At 44.7% G+C, this 21,568-nt stretch overlaps 1 protein-coding gene across 3 annotated transcripts in view; it reads right to left on the bottom strand.

Annotated features, from left to right (window-relative positions):
- zeb1b (zinc finger E-box binding homeobox 1b) overlaps positions 1 to 18,559 on the bottom strand; it is a 47,679-nt gene extending 29,120 nt beyond the window's left edge. Inside the window, exon 1 of one of the 3 annotated variants that reach the window (XM_029457535.1) lies at positions 18,448 to 18,559. In XM_029457535.1, coding sequence (XP_029313395.1) covers positions 18,448 to 18,505 — 58 coding nt within the window. In that variant the 5' untranslated portion in view covers positions 18,506 to 18,559. Of the gene's footprint in view, positions 1 to 14,668; positions 14,688 to 17,345; positions 17,451 to 18,447 lie in introns of those variants that run through there. The other 2 variants (XM_029457538.1, XM_029457537.1) reach the window with 2 other exon arrangements.
- Between the last annotated feature and the right edge of the window lie 3,009 nt (positions 18,560 to 21,568).

Genomic DNA, 21,568 nt, shown 5'->3' with positions numbered 1-21,568 from the left:
ATGAGAGCCTAGGGGCTTATATCGTAAGGAAGATTTTGGTACACTGCCAGCTAAATGACTGCTGGAGGCGTTTGTGTGGACACGTGCACCCTATGCGTGGTATTGTTGTTGTGCCTTTGTGCCCCTGTTTAACAGTATAAATATTTCGAGATGATTGCAAGACTCCTGAAATGAAGATTTCAAGGTTTTTGCCACAGTTTTATGCCACACCGAAATTTAATAAACAAGAAAACAATTACGACTGTAAACCTACTTGAACTGAATACAGAGTGGGTTGAATTCTCACAGGTCTACTAAGAAACATGTTTAATACCCACAGAGTGCAAAAAATCAGCAAAGAATGTTTAAGGCACCAGAAAAAGATTGATGGACTTTTTATGCAACACCTGATCCCTGTATTGTATTTGTTATCTTCCTACAGGCACACAATATGGTCTGTCTTGTCACAAAGTGGACTCACAGGTATCAGAGGAGCCCCAACATGCATATTTCATCTACACCCCCACCCATTAGTTATATACGGAAGACTAGGTAGATACACTCGCACTGCAGCCATTTGTCTTTCTAATGGAGGGGTGAACAGCAGCGACTACAGGCAGAGAACAACTCTCATGCTCCTTTAATGGGGATGAATAAAGGATGAGTCCAGGCTCAGACACCAGGTTAAGATGCTGTTTAGCACCTCTGGCCCAGCGCCCAGTGTTGTAGGCAGGGATGGAGGGAGGGAGAGATGGTAGCGGGAGGACAAAGAGAGGGATGGAGAGGAAGACATCAGGTAGAATTTCAGGATGCTGTGACGAGCTGGTGACTGATAGAATAGATGTATTGTCTTAAGTGTAACATGGTGTGAGAAGAAGAAGAAGACATGGTGGCAAAGAGATGCACTAGTTTTCAGTGACGACTGTAACTATATAGGGTTCAGAAGTTAAAAGGGGATTTATTTTCTTCTTTTCCCACAGTATACTCTAGCTATGCAAGAAGGCAGAGAAAGCTTCTTGTTGACACTGAGTCTGGTTCCATACGCCTCCACAGACCTCTTCTCTTTGATCCACCTAGAGAGAGAGAGAGAGAGAGAGAGAGAGAGAGAGAGAGAGAGAGAGAGAGAGAGAGAGAGAGAGAGAGAGAGAGCGCTGAAGCGGTGCATTTGAGAAGTGCTGGTGGTTTTGGCGAGAAGGTAGAGAGGGACAGGTGGTAGTGGAACACTGTGCCGTGGCGGCGCAGCTTACTCAGCTATGTCAACAGTCATCCATAGGTAGCCATTGTGGGCTCAGAGATCAGAACAGGCGGTGGGATGGTGATGGCTAAACCCGCCAGTCTGTTACCTCAGACAGAGTCATAATGGCTGCCACCTGCCCTGGGTTACGGCAACTAGAAAGACCTTGTGGCAGCAGCCGGTGGCACCTGTGCTCAACAGTCAGATTACCACATCAAAACAAGCCTGAAGGATTAGACTACTACTGGGAGTGGAGTCGAAAGGCGCCTGAAGAAGCCACAGACAGAGAGGCGCTTTTCCGGATGCTTTGGGACCCGTGGAAAGAGGACCGTCGCTGCTGTGAAGGCCAAGCCATTTCAGATATGTGAAAAGCAAATTATCTTTAGCACTGTACCATCAGTATGGACAGCTTTTCATCTCATACAGCAAATGGTAGTTTACAATAAAATACTGGAAACATTGGTACAGAAGTAGAACAATAGTAAAGTTACTCCTCACATCACAGAAAGTGTTAACAGTCGTATTTGCTGATAATGACAGCCAACTTGACTTTACATTTTTTTAAATATAAAATGCAGATCGGTGTGAAGCAGCCTCCTGCACTTTCAAGCTTTCAAAGTCAGTGTATTTGAGGAGCTGTGGGTGATGTCTGGTGCCATGTGACATGGTGTGAGTGCATCTTATTTTAGAGTGAGAGGTTGAGATAAGGTGTTAAAAGGAGCGGAGGGAGAGGAATGCTGAGCTGTCCTTGTAAGCCTGGATGTGCAGTGGATGTCATCTCTCCTCCCAGGTTAAACTCCTTGATTACAACTGCTGCAAGCTAAAATCTCCTTTATTGCATTTGTCCCGATTCAGACCATTTACTCCGAGATGTATTCCGCTTCAAAGATGCAAAGATCTAGCCTGTAATGGTGTGTCCTTTTCTTTGAGTGAGACTGAACTTTTTTTCTCTCTCTCTCTCTCTCTCTCTCTCTCTCTCTCTCTCTCTCTCTCTCTCTCTCTCTCTCTCTCTCTCTCTCTCTGTGTCTTCTTCTCTGTGTGTCTCTCTCTCTATCTGCCCCACACAGCAGTTTATTTAGCTGCCATGTTTACATTCCTGTTCAGTCAGCCTCTCCCAGGGGAGGATGACTGGATCTGAGTACTGTGGCTGAGCCTCTCTTTCTCGCATGGCTCAACTCAGTTACATGATGGTTACTACAGTACAGCTAGACATACAAGCATGCAGTAGACACTTTGAGTATTGTGCTAGAGAATATGCATACAAATTCGGTTTTAAGGAAATGCAAGCGTGCATGATGAGGAACTTATGAAATCATTCAGAGACTTGTTGCTTGGACATGGCAAAGAGAAGCACTCAGTAGGTCTTTATTTTTTAACAATGAGGAAACCTTAATGCCTGTCTCTCAGCTGTCCTGCATGGTTAAAGTAACCGTGACTATAGGCGGGGCCGGGGAGGCTAATTGGATGGAGCTATAGGACGTCCTGAGCGCTCAGGTCCCTAGCACTTCACTGGCCTCATCATTAGACTGACTGGCTCCTGTGGCCTCCGGCAGAGTGCTGTCTGCACGCCCTAATGACCGCTGACTCACTCAGCACGCAGCACCGCCGCCACATTAGTCCAGCTCAGAATAGCCCGAAATAAAGAGAGATGAGGGGGGAGTTGGGATGTTAGGCGCCCCTACAGTCTTGTAAGACATTACTCTAGGCCACATGTGATTTTGTTGTGTTCACTTTATTCTTTCACACTATTTGATTCATTTTCAGTATAATAGCAATACACTTGTTGGTTTACCTGCTTGTAGAATTGTTATGAAGTGGATTTTATTTTGTTGCACTATAATAGTGTTCAAAGCTGCCATGTCTTTAAGTCATTAGCTTTTTAAAGTACTTGAGTACTGAGATCATTTTCCAATATGAATATAAAGAAGTGTTGGTTATTCAGTGACAAATATTCAGAGTTGTTTGTTTACCCAGTTGATATGCCTCGAGATCGGCCGCACGTAATCATCAACAGTGTGAATTAACTGACGGGTTTGGACATAATTCAATCCACCCATGATGCAGTGAAGGGTGCTAGTCAGACTATCAGAGAAGCCAGCTGAGAAACAGAGAACATTTCTACCCTGCTGAGAAGGTACCATATTTTTAAGCTGGCTGTATGACTTCACAAGCAACACTAATGTTCAAACAGCAAAGTTGTTATGCAGAGTTTAAAGGAACAGTTCAACATTTTGAGAAAATGTTGATTTCCTTAAGAGTTAGATGAGAATAGTTATATTACCTTTACAGTAAATATGGAGCTACAACCAGAAGCAAGTTAGCTTAGCTTAGCATAAAGACTAGAAACCGGGGGAAACAGCGAGCTTGGCTCTGTCTCAAGGTGATACAATCCGCCCAGCAGCACCTGTGAAGCTCACTAATGAACAATTATTAGTTACTGGCCTGACCCAGTGACTTCCTGACCAAATAGCCCTGCATATAACCCCTCGTAAAACTGCAAATTCACAACAACAAAGACATTTGAAAAAGTTTATGTCCTGATTATTTAAAGAAAATATAACATGCTGCTATGTTGAGCTACACAGATTTTGTTACCTACGAGTTGGCTAGTTTTTCCCATGTTTACAGTCTTTATTCTAAGCCAAGCAAACTGTCTTAGAATGGCTGGTTGTAACTTAAAATGTAACAAATTGATATCAAAACTCTTAGCAAGAAAGTATCGACCAAAAAGGATTTAGTGAACTCACTAAATGAAACGGTGTGTGCAACAATAGAGAGCCCCGGCTCAGCAGATAGCGATGGGTTAACCAGGCTGTAACACCCACATGATGGTAGGACAGAGGACTGCTCTGTGTTCGACTGACCGCGGGGGGTAGGAGGAAGGGAGGGAGAGGGAGGGATGGAGAGACAGGCAGAGTTTTGTACTGTTGTCCTTCCAATGAAAAAAGATAGCAGATCTCCTCCAGCAGCACAGCTTTCCAATATAACAAGTGTTTAATTCATACTGTAGGTGAGAAAGTACATGGACGTGACAGTCCTGATGGAAGAAAAATAAAAAAGGCAATTAATATTAAAAGAGGAAAGACACTGTTGTGTGAATGACAAAGAGAGGGAGAGAGAAAGAGGGGGGGGGGGAGGGAGAGGGCACATCTGCTAGGGATTTGGGACAGGGTGATTTCACCTTCTGCCAAGAGAGAGAAAGAAAGAGAGGGGGAGTGAGTGTGAAAGAGACATAGCCTGTCTAAGATACACCAACTGAGTGCAGTATCAGCCAAAAATACTCCTCCTAACAAGTCAATACTGCGTATTGATTAGTTCTGCGCAGGTCTTATGCAACATCACTACCTAACTGTACAATTATGGTGAAATCACTGTGTGCACGCAGGGCTTTGCACAGCAACCTGCTTGCCCTGTAGAGACAGGAAAGTAAACTGTTCATGTGTGCCACAGGGTCCTTAAATCAAACTGCACAATGTGAACTAATGGCCTGGAAACACTGAGAGAACTGTGCTCTCATAGACCCATATATAGAGACAGAGGCAGGGAGGGAGGACAAAGGAGGCAGGAGGAGACGTAGGGACATGGGCGTGTTAAATGTTTGCATGTTTCTGAGAAGGCCTCAACCATGGAAATGACTTAGTGATGAGAAATATTCTGCATTCGTAAATCTGGATGAGATTCAGAGCAACGTGGAGAGGTGGATGTCCAATTTAGGAGGACGGATCTAAAGTGTTGGGGAGACACTTGATGCTATCAGAGATACTCGCCGTTGTGCATCCTTCCTCTCCTCACCTGCTCCTCCTTTCCCTCCTGTTCTTAGTCCAGCATCAACTCCTTTCCCCTCCTGCTCTTCTGAAACACTACGCATCACCATTTCCATCGGGACTCTGATGTGAGCTTGGAGACGGCGGCGCTTAATCGATAGTGCCAGGTTGCCAAGACAACCTTGATTTCCTGTCGCCGCTTTTGCCGAGCGTTGGTGATTGCGCCGGGTGTCCGTTGCACCTGCCGCCCTCTCCTCCTCCTCCTCCTTCTCCTCCTCTTCCACTGTCTCATCAAGCGCTCCTTATCCCCTCGCCTCCCTCCCTTGCCTCCCTCACGCCCTCCTCACGCCATATAGCCACCATAGACAAAAGAGGACGACAGACATACAAAGGCAAAACGGATTAGACCCAAGAGGTTGGGTTTGAACAATCAAAACACCGTATTGTGTGTGAGGCCACATGTACACACACACGGCACGCAAACACACTTAAACAAAAACATGTGACCTGTCATTCTCAACAAAAGCAAGCTGTGACAGTTATCATATCTACCTTGGAGGGTGATGTCATTGCACCTGGGGAACGTTTACTATCAGTCCCCCTCACACACACACACACACACACACACACACACACACACACACACACACACACACCCTCCCCTTGTCTCTCTCCTACAGGAGGGGTTGGCACCTCCTGTTTTTTTTTTTTTTTTTCATTAATGGAAAGCTCATTAATCGTGGCTGATAACGAGGACGTAGGACAGGGACATGATTAAGGGGCTCTCTCTCCTTTAGCTGGGCGCCCTTGGGGATAAACAGCCCAGGGTGTGTGCGTGGGTGTTTCTGTGTGGGCCGCATGTTAAAACAGGTAAAGGACACTCACCAAGTGCTATCTCTGAGGACATCTGTGGGTTAGGATACTACAGGTGTTCACTTTTTAGTGAGTATAGCCACAGACAGATAAGTCACTTGTGAGAATTTTTCAATCTTTACCTATCTGTGTCTGTACATGAATCCATTTTACCATAAAGATTGACATTTGTCTTTATGAGGATTCCCCTAGGGCTGCAGTTTAATGCTGAGGGAGAAGCTGGGACTCAAAAACACTCTCATCACTGGGAATAGAGAGGAAATGCTTTTTTTTTTCTGCACACATATTCTGGAGTAAAAACATGAATATTCTGTGATTACTGTTTTAATCAAAGTCTGTGTTTTGGAAGGAGCCTTATTTTTAATGCATTATCAAGAAATTTGTCAATTCAATAGTGCGTCAGGCTGAACTGGAGTCGCATTAGTTTCTAGAGGGAACAATATGCATGCCAGACTGGGACTAATTTCTCAGTGTCGCACATGCTGTAGACTATGAAATTGTTGATTGTGAGTTAAGAGAGTCATAAGATTTTCTATTTGCTAGCCTGTGCTTCGTGTGCATGTTTGCCTGTTTTGCTTGAGTCCAAATTGATCTGTTTCGGACTTCACTGTCACTGAGACGTCCATAAACAACGTCAGCCTGAAAGGTTATGGTATCCTCAATAGCAAAGGTATGAACATTAAAGTTTATTTTTATTTTTATAAAGGCTATGCATCTATTTGGGTACTGTTCTGTCAAACCTGACAGGTTCACAACTATCTGCAAGTATCTATCACTTTCAAAACGGTTTTATTAAGGAAAAGTATGCATAGAATTATACTACATATAAGTGTAGTTGTCTATTTTGTTGAGTCCCCACAACACACTAAATATAAGGAAAATACAAAAATGCTACAGAGCAAACACGTGTTATATAATACTTAAAAGTAAGGTTAATACAGGCACACAAAATGTAAAATATCTAGGTGGTATGGTACATCAAAATAGAGGGTAACATAATCATTAGTTTCTTTCCTCACAGAACTGACACAAATGTAATGGATGTAAGTGATCCACAAACACAACAGGATGTTATGACGTCTCAGCCGGAGAGCCGAGATCATTGTGCACATGCATAAGGGCTTTGTAGTACTGCAATCGTTTAGACTTACACACGCATTAAATCCAATCTGTCTGGACTAGGACCCTAATCACCTCTCCACGGCCATGGAGACAAGCAGACAGTAATCCTCCATATTTGTATATTAATAGCCAGAGTCTCGGAGGGGGCCTCTCTATATATTGTGATGTACGTTTTATTAGTTTGTTAATCTGCTTGTCGATCAGAGGACCCTGGTCCATTTAAACCTGGGTTTTAATAATAACACAACCAGCCGTGCTTGAGGGATAAGCTCCCCAAGGACAAGGGAAAGAGCATGGCAGGGCTCAATAGACTCATCATCAACAATAAACAGCTTTACATCAATGTTATCTGTCACGGGGCAATACAATTATTAGGTAGAATTCAGCCCTGGGCTGCCTTTTCCTAAGAAGAGGGCTAGATAAAGCCTGACCCAAATACAAGCCTGCTACCTTGTCACCATAATGCACGCTTCAAACTACTCTAATGTTATTTCTGAGTGTGTACTTTAGAATCATTGTGTGTCCATTATAATCCACATTGGCCAGAGAAGTTCTCCCTGTCCTCTTGAGAATTTGACCCTCAGATGCTCAAGTGGAACAGATTTGGTTAAAATGCCGCTCCACGTCAGCAGACACAACCGGTCGAGTAAAGGAGAGCACAGGGATGAGATTCCTTTGCATCTAAATCACGTTGGAGTTGTCTGCTCACCTCCCTGCCCGTCTAGACGCTGTATCACTGCCACACCCCACTGGACATCTGTCCTGATTCATAGATTTATCAGACAGCCATTCGATTAGAAGGGCACTGCTTTAAATTAGCTTGTGAGTCAGGGATTGATGGAGGTGGACTGAACAAGAGGGCCATTACAGTCTAAGGGACACTGTCCCTCTTGCTTACCAATGGCCTACAGTCGCCAGCGATCACAATGACGCCTTTAATCATTTCAAATACAAGGGCTGTGTGGACAACTGCTGATGCAATTTAACTGGCCGATTTATACGATTATCTCTTTAAAATATTTTACTCTAATACAGAGGTATGTGGCATCAGCGTGCATGAACAGTTTAATGGAAGGCATCAATCAACGTGACTTCCATTGGATAAACAAACAAACAGCTTTTAAACATCTGCTCAGGAGAGAACGAGAGAGGCACCCTGGGGAGAAGTGTGGTTTTCCTCTGAGATCTGTTGATTAGGAGGCAGGATGGAGGGGAGGGCAGAAAATGAAACGAGAAAAAAGTAGAAGAACAGCCAGGAAGAGACAGTTCACACTAAGGTCAGAATTCAGGTGAAGGTCAGGAATGCACTCACAAACCACACTGAGCCACACACATACACACACGCACACACAGAGGAAAACACAAAAAACATGGCCTTTAAATGCATTGCAGCCAGACCATGTGACTCTCACGGGGTAGTCTCATGGGAGCATTCCCAACCCCTGATCTCCCTGATGGACTATAACAACAGGAAGTCAGCCTGGCCTGCAAGATCACACCACACCACACCGACAGATAACGGCTCCCTCTTTCACACCCAGTATATATTAACACAGAAACATTCACACCAATGCAGAAAGGCACATAGACACCCCTTCCTCGTGCCGCTCCAGCCTTCCTCATCTTTCATACGTAGCATTAGCGGCAGCCATTTATCAGTCATCACGGTTAACTCTAAAGTTTAATCTTCCTAAAAGTGTGCTGTGTGGTGCAGAAGAATCGATGGCACAGTGCCCACTGCTGCTGGCGTCGGTGGCGAGCGAGACGCGCTGCAGCCTGGCACTGAAACAAGGAGAGACCAAGGCTGGCAGGGGGTGGACTTTTCAGTGACTGAATAGCCCTTGTTTATCTAGGCCCCTTTGGGAAGTCAGGACACTGCAGTGAATAGGAGCCAGTTAGCAGCGATGGCATAATAAGACCAGGGGGAGGACGGGGGTCATTGAAATTCAACGCGGATACTGTCAAGACAAACCACCTTTGCCAGCTGTGGTAGCAACTCAAAGGAGCAAGGGAGAGTTTTCTATGGCCGAGGGTTTTGGTTAACAACCAAGAAGATTTCCATGTACCATTGCTTACTCATCAGAAATACCAGATGAGAGGTGGACTCTTATGTTGAAATGGAGAGGGATCTTTCAGAAGATTGGGTAACTGTTTCACTAAAGCTTAACAAAGGAGGCACACAAGTGGCTAATTTAAGCCATGAACTTCCTCATAACAATGACACTGACATGACAGGAAAACAGGGCTATTTATTATATTATATCTATTTTCATACTGTGTCCAGGCACTCTTTGTTCTTTTTGGGCAAGTCAAAATTGACTAGAAGCACTGGGAGTAACTGGGTTGACACAGTTGTAGTGTGCTTATTTTTTCCAATTCTCAACGGGATAGTAAGGTACTTTGCAAAAAGAAAAAACTGACCTTTCGTTCCCCGGCTCACATTTAAATTTACAGAGCCAAATCTTTGTAATGTGTCTGAAAAGAGCCCCTTTTTTCTTTGCCCTCTGTGTGCTGTAAAACAGATGAGTCTACAGCCAAGCAATAGCATTGAATCTTTTCCCAGGCTTTCATGTTTTCCACCGCAGTTTGTGGTCTCCGCAGCCCCTGATGAGGAGCCTTAAATAGGCTGCCACAGGTGCTGGGGGCCGGGAAGGTGAAGGAGGTGGCCTGGATGGGAGCAGGACCGCAGGAAGCCTCTTGTTTTCACAGAGATAAAGGGCTTTCAGGTTGCATCCTGGGCCGTAATCTCTCACACACTTCCTGGTTTTGTTCACGGTGAGGCAAGAGAAAATGACAAAGTAACCTTCACCCCGAGAAGCTGATCGATAGCTTCTGATGAGACAGGATGTGTGTCGGCGGTTGCTGGATTTGAAGAGCATAAAACGACAAAGAGACAGCTCAGATTTGATTTTGAGCTGTGTTCATTAATAGTCCTTGATCGGGGCTGATTTATGGGTCCATTTATTCTGAGTGCTGGTTCATTACTGATGATGATTATAAAAGTGTGCATATCATTTCTTTACTGACCTCTTCATTTCCTTTTAGAGCACAATTAACATTGTTCCAAGCTCTTACATGCTAATTACAGAAAAGATAACGCTCCCTTCCTTCAAATTCAAGTTCCTCCTTAACCAGTCGCTAAGTGCTGGCCTTGTGTTTAAAAAGATTCATTTTAATAGAAATTTGCATGAAAGGGGTTTATTGAAAAGTTAAGGAGAAGAACAAACTTCAGAAGAACAGGCAACACATTTACAGAAAAAAAAACTAACATTCCTCCTCTTTTCTCTGCCGCGCTCACATTTTCTCTCTCTATTCTGAACATGTCCTTCATGTGAAGGCCAGCATTTGACTGTGAGCCACGCCCAGTTCTCCTGCCAGAGGAAACTTTCAATCTCTGCCTCTCTGCCTCTCTCCGGCTGTAGCTCCGGCTCTCTCATACTTTTGTCAGGTGTTATTTATGAGCGCTGTATAGCTGAATTGCTGCATGCCTACAGCACCTGCTGGTGTTGGAGAATCAGAGCCAAGGCAGCTGCAAGAGAGAGGAGTGGGAGAAAAAGAGACAGCAGAAAGGAAAGATACATAGGACTCGAGAAAGAGCCAAAGAGTGAGAAAAGAGAAGGAAAGGGGGGGCAATAGCGTGTGGCTTTGTTGATGTTGTAAGCGCACTGGTATGCAGCTAACAGATCATACAACTAATGATGGGTGTTATGGTGGGAACAGTAGGACAAAACAAACAAACAAGTGATGAGCAAGCACTAATTGATAGTGTTGTACAACTCCAAACATGATCAATTAAAGGCCATGCTTCATTGACTTGCAGGCGAAAGCGCCGGCGCCAGTGCAACAAGAGAGGGGAGGGCCCTGTCTGCATGAGTAGGAAGACAGATGTATGATCGCCTGGCGACCGAGATCCGAGGGTATCTACTCCCCTCACTACCTGCTAAACACACATTACACCCACACATGTATTCATGGAACGTGCTCGGGGAGGCCACAGTTTGTTTCGACTGTAAACACCTGAACGCTGGTAGCGGTGAGCTGAGCCAGGACGAGTTGGGCTGGGACAGGTCAAAGGTCACTGGCTTGATTCCAGTTTTCAGAGTCATTAAGACCCAGTGTAAAAAAAAACTGCACTATGTACTTTGCTCTAGAAGGCCATCGATCGTGTATCACAGGTGCTTGTGGGGTAGACAGCCTAAACGTACTGGTTGGTCAACAAGAGCAAGAACACTAACCATACTGTGCAGAACATCAAATCCAAGAGGTTAAATGTGACGCTAACTATGTGTTTAAAATTTTACTTAAGGTTGGACGAACGAAAAGTGACACTCAGGTGGCAGAAGTGAGAAAAGAAGTGATGCAACAAGGAAATAAACTGGGCCAGTGCTGTTGAGTCTCTTTAAGGAGGAACTTAATGAAACCGCATACAAACTTCAAGAAAGACACAACTGACCCAACATAGTTAGGAAATGCAGTAAATGTTTATAGTTACTAGGGAAGTAACTGTTTGTGTATTCGTAGAGAAATGTCATGGCACTGTACAGGGGTTACTGCTTTTTCTTTATGTGTTTTGGTATTTTCAATTTCATAGCATAAGAGATGCTTTTCAGTTTTGTAGTGTTGGTACAGTGTAAAAGAGGTGTTTGGAATGTTATTTAATATTTTTAAATTATAGTGCAAATAGTTTACCAAAGTTGCCAGTGGGCAAAATGTTAACTCAGCAAGAGGATTTTGTCTGTCTTTAACACTTGCACTGCTGTCTGTTCAAAATAAATGTATCATATTTAATCGTTTTTTTATTTTATTTTTTTCAGTTTACCAAACCGTGACTCCTAAACCGAGGAATAAACAGAACCATGCTTTTGTGTACGTTACACCCCTAATAGTTATTTAAAATGAAAAAATATCTTTGAATTATCTTCGTTTTGATCTTTTGACCACTTTTAAAAACACAGTGATATAATGCTACTCCTTCATTTGCCTCTCCGTTCATTTTTTGTATTTTTCATTCACACACACATACTGTATCTCTTCTCTTAAAACAGTCAATAAGTGGGTCTAGGCTTGGCTGCCTCCTTCGGTTAGGTCACACAAGCGGGGTCACGGGGAGCCCAACAAAACACTCATGAGTTAAATGGGGCGATGTGGATGCTCCGTGCCTCCCTCTATTCTTCCCTCCCCTCTGTTTTCAGGCTGACCATTCTCCTCTCATTAATCCTGTGTGGATGTTTATCCATGTCGACAGTCAACATAGAAACCGGCCTTTCTCCCTGACTAACAAACAGAGTGACTAAGGTTGTTTTTTTTGCCGAAGCTGTCACAGGGCTAGCCTAGCTAGCTCAATTCACGGGACTTGAGGGACAGAGGGCCACTTGATTTGTCAGTCACATCACAGTCAAGCTGTGCAACTGGAATCAGTATGTGAATATGAATGCATACCCCCTCAGGAGGGCCATTATCAGTTCTGTGTGCTACGGAGAGGAAAATCAATATGGTCATCATAACGGGCTGGCAAAAAGCCAGCCACTAGGCTGTGTTCAAAGCACAATACATGGCAGCGGATTACTCCTCATCTGATGTCATCTAATTTCATCCCTGTAGACAGAGACACTGAGGGAGTATGGTAAGGTCAAGCGCATTTAAAAGGGACTAGACATCAAACATCTATGTCAAAAAAGACGATAGAAAAGACACACAAACTGACATTCAGGTGGTCTGAAGTGAAGCTACAGCAGAGGTTAGCCCTGATGAGTTTGTGCCATAAACACAAGCTGGCGTAAGAGCCTCTTACCGGGCCCGCCTTCTGCCTATTGTGTCAGTCCAGTCTTTTTCATTAACCGCTCCACTGAGGACCACAAGGGAGGGGAGGGGATGGATGGGCGGGAAGGGAAAGAAGGAGGTGGCGGTGATGATGGGGGGGACAAGGAGGGGTCTGCAGTCCAAAGGGACTCACTGTGGAGCCGAAGAGAAGCCACCAAATACATGATTAAAAACACACATCAGCAAGCAGTGCTGGGCCACACCATACACAATATTTACCTCCACCAGGATGGCAATTTAGAGGTAATCTCTCCCTCAAGTATACACACTGGTGTAGAATATTATCTCTCACCCCCACAATTGTTGGGAGGGGGTGAGAAGGAGGGAGACACCAGAAGTGGACAAGGGACAGTTAATGTGAAAGAAAAGAAGAACATAGTGAGGTTGAAGTCATCTTGCAAACACACCTGTCTGCCCATGACTCACTGCTCTGGAGTCAGGGAAGGAGGGCAGAGGAGGCTTTTCTGCTCAGTTAGCTTACATGATACACTTAACTGAGCTCTCCTCCCTATATTGCACTGCAACAAATACTTGCCGACACCACTTTCTGTGTCAGTATCAGTGTCTAGGGTCAAGGATGTCAGAGCTGTTGCAGACCAACACAAATCACTCAACAACAACAAGTGTGGCAGTATGGATGCCGTTGCACGTGTTGTGTTGCATTAAGGCGGCAGTTGTGGTTTCTAAAGTACCTAAATGAGGGAGGAGGGGGAGGGGGGGTGCACATTTTGTTCCAGAGCAACGGTTGTGTTTTTGTTCAGTTCACTGAGCTTACGCGTCGCTACAAGCTCCCACCGCCTCATCCCTGTATACTCGATATTCTTGTCCTTTCAGGGAGAGTGTTGGCGATCTGTGGATGGCTGCGTCAGCGTCAGTTAGGGAGCCTCCGAGGCGCGCGGCCCCATCACATTGTCCTGTCATGCAGATGGACCCCTCATTGCCCATGCTGGGGATTTGGGGGAACTCCTGCCTGCTGTGCCAAATTAAGCCTTCACCCTGGCATTAAAAATAGCACACAGGGCAGCACATTGCCACTTTAAAATACACGGGACATATAAATGCCACGGGGATGCGTTGGCGATAATGTTAATGCGAGCAAGCGTGACGCAGACGTAAGCTACATATCCAAGACAAAAATGTCAAACGGTGTGCTGCAAAGGAGGCTCTTGAGGGCCCGAGGGCTGCGTGAGAGAGGGATTTGATGAATTCTGTGAACGTTCCACGGATTCCTCCCTCACGGGGACCTTTGGGAAAATAATGGGTCATATGCAAATGGCATGCACAGTATGGAGGAGAAGTTTCCCACAAGCCGAGTGTGAAAAGGGCTCTCCCTCCCCATGCCGGGCCCGCTGAATGGGCCTTTTCTTCTGCCACTGAAAGTGTATGAGGTAGAGCAGGCAAACTGCAAAGGTAACTAGGCTCTTTCTCCTCAGGCTTTCTCACTAAAGCCTGAACACACAATGGTTCATTTAAGCATTCAGCCACACAAACCCCAATAAAGCACATCCAAGCACAGTTAAGGGGGTTACTGAAACTGACTCTGGGTTTAAAACTCCTTCTTTACGAAGGGAGAGCACCTTTTTATAGGCTAATGCTCTCAGCCTCCATGGGAGCAGCTAATCATTAAGCTGCTTTAACAGAGGTGGGAGTGTGGTCGTACATCACATAATTTTAATTCCGCCCAATGGTCAGATGAGGACAGGCCTTTTCCCACCCTGATGGACATGTTGAGGGGTGAAGCTTAGCATGAAACACAACTTTTTCCCCCGGATGATTAATAGAAAACAAACAAGTAAAAAGTTGTGATCTTTACCATATGGGGTCTAAAATTAGTTTTGTTGGTTAACTTTGCTGACGTGCAAAACATTCACCTTACTTTGACCCTGGAATCAATACAGGTCGAGATAGCTGCCATGTGTGTCATGCTTTTCATCTGCCAGCACCAGTCCCTCAGTTGTCACCTGTTGTAAAATTCTTTAGTCACCTCGGCCACTTCTCACCAACTCTCTCCATCCCCCCTCTCGACTCCACAGGGAGCATGGAGCCCACAGTTTAAGGGGTCAAAGGAATGGACAGAGAGAAGGAGGGAGCGGAGAGAAGCTGCAGCTCCAACTACCCCCCCCCCCCCCTCCTCCTCCTCCTCCTCCTCCTCCTCTCTTCCCTTTTCATTGAACAGAGTTTAACACAAACACAATTGGACATGCTGGAAGCCTCACAATGGCACAGGGGGGGAAAGTGAAGTCATACTCTAGGCACGCATGGGTGCCTAGGTCAGGGGGCAATCAACAGCACCCCTGGCTACTGTGTCTTAACCCCCCGAAATAAAGGACAAGCTCTAGAAGGAGGAGAGAGAGGGAGCGAGAGAGGGAGAGAGTGGGAGAGCGGAGGCGGGGGGATTTTCTTCTTACTTGGCACTTTTAAATGAAGCTGCTGAGGAAGTTGGTGAAAAGCAGTGAGATAAATGAAAAATTTCCTCCTCTGCTAAACTCTTCACACAACAGGGGTGGACCTTTAAAATGTAAACAGATGTCTTTTAAAACACCGAAGTGGCATGTGGAGCTACAGAGCCAATCCCCACCTCCTTCACTATAGCCCCAAACACTGCTTGTTTCACCTAACAAACTGTAGCTATAGCTGAACCATTGTGTTTTATTGTTCTCCCACAAACTTCCAGCATGTGGTTGTATTCAATAGTTTCTAGACGGGGTGAGTGAGTCTTGAGCACTAAGTATAGTTTAAGTATAGTTTTAGCAGGGTAATTAACATGCTCTTCAACATTACATGAGTTGTTGCCAAGCACCAAGCCCACAACCTCATTTTCTTTATTTGATGGATGATTCATCAAGGTACAAGTGTTTGTTAGAATACCTCAGAAAGAGAGGGGGGGGGGGTATTAAGGAATGTGCAAATGAGCCTTGTGATACTGTCGAATAAATAGAAATCCTAACTACCTGTCTCCGTAACACTGTTCTGAAAACATCAGCCGAGGCTCCTGAGCATGGGTACAATGCTGTCCCAGCACAGCCCTGTTTATTTTTTGCAAAGAATGTTAACACCGGGTGCATTCCTCTATTCCCAAATTGCTGTGTTAAATTACCGTTGCAGGGAACGGCTACTCTTCCTTAGGGGAGCTGACTGGGGAGAAGCGACAAAGGAAGCTGTGGTATCCCGCCGATTGCAAACACCTGTCGTCCTGCAGGCTGTTAACACCTCTCTGTTTACAGCAGGGAATGAAGCTCACCTTGATCTCAGCTCGCCATGCTCACCAGGGACCTGGCAAAGCCACTGACCATAACAAGCCGGGCGCAACTTTAGGGCTTGCTTAAATATAAGAGCCTAAGCCATGTCTATTGAAACTTTATTTACATTATTGAAAAAGTAGCCATTAGGCTGGAGTTGGTTTCTTCAAAGACAGCATATTTTAAATGCCACCTTGTTATAAAATTGTAACAAAACTAATAGTATGACAACATGCGACACAAGCCTTCAATCTAACTTTACTGAGGCATTACCTTCAAAAAAGCAGAGATGTTAATTTGCATGACAGATCACCAGTCTTGTCAGGGGGTAATAGGAAGTGAGGACTTAAAAGCAGACCTTGAAGCAAATGCAAATGAGGCAAAGTAACTGGGAACACATCTGTTTGGTTAAGGATGTGACTTTAAATGTCAATAGGGCTGTGTCTTTATTTTAATAAAACCCTGTTAAGTTAAAGGGGAAAAGGCAACCAGTGACAGCTAGGTATCCTGAAGTCTCTCCAGAGTAAATAAGACTCCCTTTCTCTCACAAGCCAGAGAAATATCCACACCTTGACAGCAGGACCGTTATTTAAGGTGTGTCCACACCTTGCACATATTAAACTGCACAAACGCTCTAGGGAGTGAATGCATAGCTGAACACACCCCATAAAGAAACGAGATGACAGTACAAAACATCAATAGTACCTATAAAAAAAAGGCCACTCTGCACATCACTCATAGGGTATCCACAGAAAATTCACACGAGATCAACAACGCAGAAGAAAACAACAGTTTGGTCGCATTTCCTCCCATGAAGCACCAAAGACAGTAGCGGCTATTACTAAGCAAGTCCGGTTATCCCATATCTGATGGTACAGGTTTGTTTTTAACAAAAATAATGCTGAATGTCCAGCGTTAGTTCCTTTGAGCTACACTGGGTGGCACAACACATGAGCATGACTAGTAGATGGACAGCACATGTTGTCAGATCCCGCGACTAAAAAAAAAGGATCGCTCTCCCAATTAAATTATTATAAATAGTAAAGACCGTGGTAAACCTTCGCTCTACGGTTTCACAAAAGCCCACAATGTAAATACATGGAACGATGGAAAACAGACGTCAACAACTCGCAAAAGTCTTTTAGATTTATCTTGAAATTAAGCAAGATTAACATATACGTGAGTGATTCAAATAGGAGAGAAATCTAGTAACAAAGTATCCTTGAAGAGAGCCCCTTAAGATACTTTGTACCCATATAAACACTATTTTCACACCACAATAAGGTGGGTGAAAACCCCGTGAGCTTTGCATACCGTAACGCAGATTGTGTATCCACTTGTTTTGTTCGTATAAAGGCGTAATAAAATAAGCAACAGAATAGACAAGAAAACTGAGTGTGTTTAAAGGTTCGTTCGCGTCCCCGGTCGAACAAGAATCAGGATTCCCAGCGCGCGACAGGAGAGGATCCGCTGTCCTTATATGGGCTGAGCTCGCCCTGCTCACACAAACAGCGCGTGAGATATTCCTCGTTCTCCGGAACCTCTGTTACCCCAACCATGTTTCTACCAAGCTTTATGTCGTTACTTTACTATCAAAGTCCCGTGTTAAAACATTTAACTTTAACAGTATGAGCTGCACAGAACTACAACAGTGTAATAAGTTGGAAGATGAAGAAAGAAGACCTGCCCAAAGCGTGTTTCAACACAACACGTATTTCTTATTTTTTCTGTCTTCAAAACATTGTTATGGTGTCGTCGATAATATAAATCTGATTTGAAGCACACAACAGGCAGGATTCAATCAGGCAAAATGCGTTTTGTCAGCCCTTGTAGTGCAGCAACAGTGTCCTATCGCTACCTGCTACGAGTGAGCAAAAGAAAGAAAGAACAAACCAAACTGCTGTGTTCCATCTGTTTCAGAAACATAAACGATGTCCACGGCGGTTTTTTTTAAACACAAACTGTTAAAGACAACCCGTCTGTCGAGGTCCGCAATAACAATCAGATAGTCTGTTTCACACAGAAACAGGTCCGAGTTTTGTGTTGGGCTCAAAAACTCGACAGAATTAAACAAAATCAATGAAGACAGATTCTAGAAAGAGGGTCAAAGTGTATTAAAATGAATTAAGAAGTATAAAGTGCAGACAAAAGCTGTTCCACTCATAACAGGGTGAGGTGCGTATAACGGTCTCCAGTGCAGCGGACCGCTAGGCGGAGGGAGAGACGCGACCCAGGTATAACGGTACACCACATAGGGCTGTAATACAGCGCTCATTTGCTACTTCCCAGCACTTTCAGTTACTAAAAACCGTACTTATGGGGTGCCAAACTTTTCGGTGAAATTACCGGGAGACAGAACAGTCTCTAGACCGTCTCCCCGAAAGACAAGGTCCGCGTCGGAAGTAGTTTAACTCACCGTTGTTCCTCCTCGGGTTTGCCTGCTTTCTGCGCTTACACCTGGGGCCATCCGCCATGATCCTTTCGTTGTGTCTAAATGCTGCCGGAGAGTCACCTCCTCTCTCACCCCCTCTCCCCCTCCTCCTCCTCCCTCCCCTTCACCTCCCCTTCTCCGCACCTGGTTTACGACACTAAGCTTTACGACATCACCTTCCCGCACCTCCCCGACCCACGCTGCCAGTACCATTCATAGTAGTACTGGAAGTGAGAGAGAGATGACTGCATGCGCACTGTACCTGCCCAGCCTTTTACTAATGTGTCATGTATTTAAAGCATGAGATACACCGACACATATTTCTGTCTTTTTATAGGCTATTAGTAAATAAAAGGTATAGGCCTAGTTGATAGTGGTTAGGGGTTGTGGTAGTTTGCATTGTTTACAAGATAACAACTACCTAGTGTATCTCATTTATTTGTTTGTTTTGTCAAAAGAAAAATAATTTTGGGAATGATAATATTGTGCTGTATTTGGCAATGTATCACTTTCTTTCTCACACACACACAAACACACACACTTATGTATAAGCAATTGGCTAAAGATTAATTATTACGTGACATAATCAGTGCACATTATGTTATCATAAGGAACCTTTTAAGTATGTCATTTTGCTACCCAACTTATACTGACCTGTTGTTTACATCATGTGCTTGTGTGTGTGTGTGTGTGTGCGTGCGTGCGTGCGTGCGTGTGTGCGTGTGTGCGCGCGCGTGTGTGTGTGTTTGTAGCACAGTAGGATAGAAATGCAGAAGACAGAGTGTGTGTGTGTGTGTGTGTGAGAGAGAGAGGAAGAGGTCATGAGACTGTCATCACTGATTCGATCCTCTACCTAAAGAAAAACCCTGCTGTTCTCCTGAGCCTAGCTCACTACAGCAGACGCACGTACGCACGCACGCACGCACACACACACACACACACACACACACACACACACACACACACACACACACACACACACACACACACACACACACACTCACACACACACCACTTTTCACAGTAGACTCTGTGTAAATGGAAAAGGAAAAAAAACCTACAATCACATGTTTGAGGTGAATTCTTCTGGAAACTTACAGTGAAGGAAAGATGAAGTTTATAAACTGAGCACAGAATGAAATGATCCCATGACATGCAATTATAGGTCAGAGGAGCAGCAGTTGCTGCCAGGCTGTGGCTATTCTTGAGGCAGATGACTATAAGGTTTCTGGTGCCTGGACCTCTGGTATGTGAGATGTTGTCATCATTCAGTCTATTGTGGCAGCTAGACTGTGTAACCCAGTTTTACCTCAAGCTGAGTGTCCTGTATTGACTGTTAAATAAGGCTTTGACATTTTGTTATTACTGGGGATGTTTTAGGGAGGGAGTAGAACTTACCACTTTTTTCTCTTTCTCCAGGATATATTTAGATTACACTTCCAATATTTCATCATCATATAGATATTATGTCACAAGCATGTTGCCTTAACGTAAATCTACCTATCAAGTATTTAGACTCAAGGTATCAAACTCCTCATTGAAGGACAATCAGCTCATCAAACAGCTACATTTGACAGCTTGTATTCATAGGATGGCAGATCTCTGGGCTGAATAATTCAGTAGCAGCAGAGCAGTCCAGCTCTTAGGGCAGGCTGCCCAGACAGAGAGTAATAGCTTTAGCATAAACAACACCTCCAAACTTGCTCCAGGTGGCCTATTCCACCAATAGACAGCCTGCCCGAGAGGGACATGGTGAGGGGAGGGTGCCCAGACTCTGTCTCTGCCTTCCCTGATGAAAAAGGCCCCAGAAACAGTCTACATCAGCAAAGATCAATGATGAGACGCTCGGCTAACCGTGCAGTCGTAGCGGTGTTCCCTGCACACCGAGCCTGGAAAAATAGGATGCTTGTTATCCAATGGAAAGTCAGATCTTTCCCATTTTCCTTGGATCGCACCGCTATTAGCATGAAGTCATTTTTCAGCGTCTGTGGAAAACAAAGAATAACAATTATACAACCACTGCTAGTACGAAATAGCCTGAAGACATCTCTGCTGTGTTTCACAGGAACTGAAGTAAAACAGGATGATTTATTTTCTCTGGCAAATCACTGTGTATTTTGTACCAGAGCAAAGTCCAACAAAGGAGAAATACATGGAGCTGGAAATATTGTTAGATACCAGCATGTTTCTTGACGACCCCTCTATGATTTGGATGAATGCAGGGTCAGAGAAGTCAATTATAAGACATTGATCTAAAATCATAAAAACAGCCACCTCACTAAAACTAATACCTCAGCTAATAAAGACAGGTTTTTATTATCATGAAGGCCCTGCAAACTCTCCCCAAAGAGGACAGACAGGTGCTATTCACCTGAATAACGACATCAGCATTAAAACCGAGACATTGTCTTAACTAAAGTGGGTCATGAAATGGAATGAAGGGCTGACTCCTCTTCCTATGGGAAGTTGAAACTGAGGGGGGGGAGAATGAGGGATAAGCAGCCATCCTCCACTACATTAAGGGATCATGCTGCTCCCTGAAAATGAGTATTGATCCTCTTAGGTCCAGGATCGTTTAGGAGATTAATGTGAGTAGTGGTTGAGCTCCGTGGCGCTCCACACAGGACCAGGGGATCAGCTCAGTGGGACGGCCGAGCCAAAGCAGCCTATCGTTGAGTGGGGACAGAGGGGCCAGCTGTGAGGGGTGGGGGGGTACTGTCCCGTACATCCAAACACAACACCACTAGCTCTGTGCCATCTGGGCTGTCGGCTAAGAGAATCAGCTGGATGTCTAGGGGGTCAGAGGGGTGGGTAAGAAAAAAAGGGAGAAGGCGAGAGGGTGTAAAATAGAAACAGTCTGGGGGAAAGCGAAAGAGCTCAGCGTGTCAAAAGCAGGCAGGATGAATGGAAAGAAGGCAGGCGAGCGAAGGAACAGAGGAAACGAGAGTAGAAGAGAGGAACAGAAAGTGCAAAAAGGAGGACGACAGAAATGGTACACCCTGCTCTGCTCCAAATAGAGTGGAGAAGCAGTGGCAGTGATAGAGAGAGACACAGCAAAGACTAAACTGCTTAATCTCTCCCAAGGGACGGCAGCTAAATGTGAGGT

The sequence above is a fragment of the Cottoperca gobio genome, chromosome 20 (genome assembly GCF_900634415.1).
Source record: "Cottoperca gobio chromosome 20, fCotGob3.1, whole genome shotgun sequence".
Classification (NCBI taxonomy): domain Eukaryota; kingdom Metazoa; phylum Chordata; class Actinopteri; order Perciformes; family Bovichtidae; genus Cottoperca; species Cottoperca gobio.
This window is presented reverse-complemented; position numbering and strand designations above follow the sequence as displayed.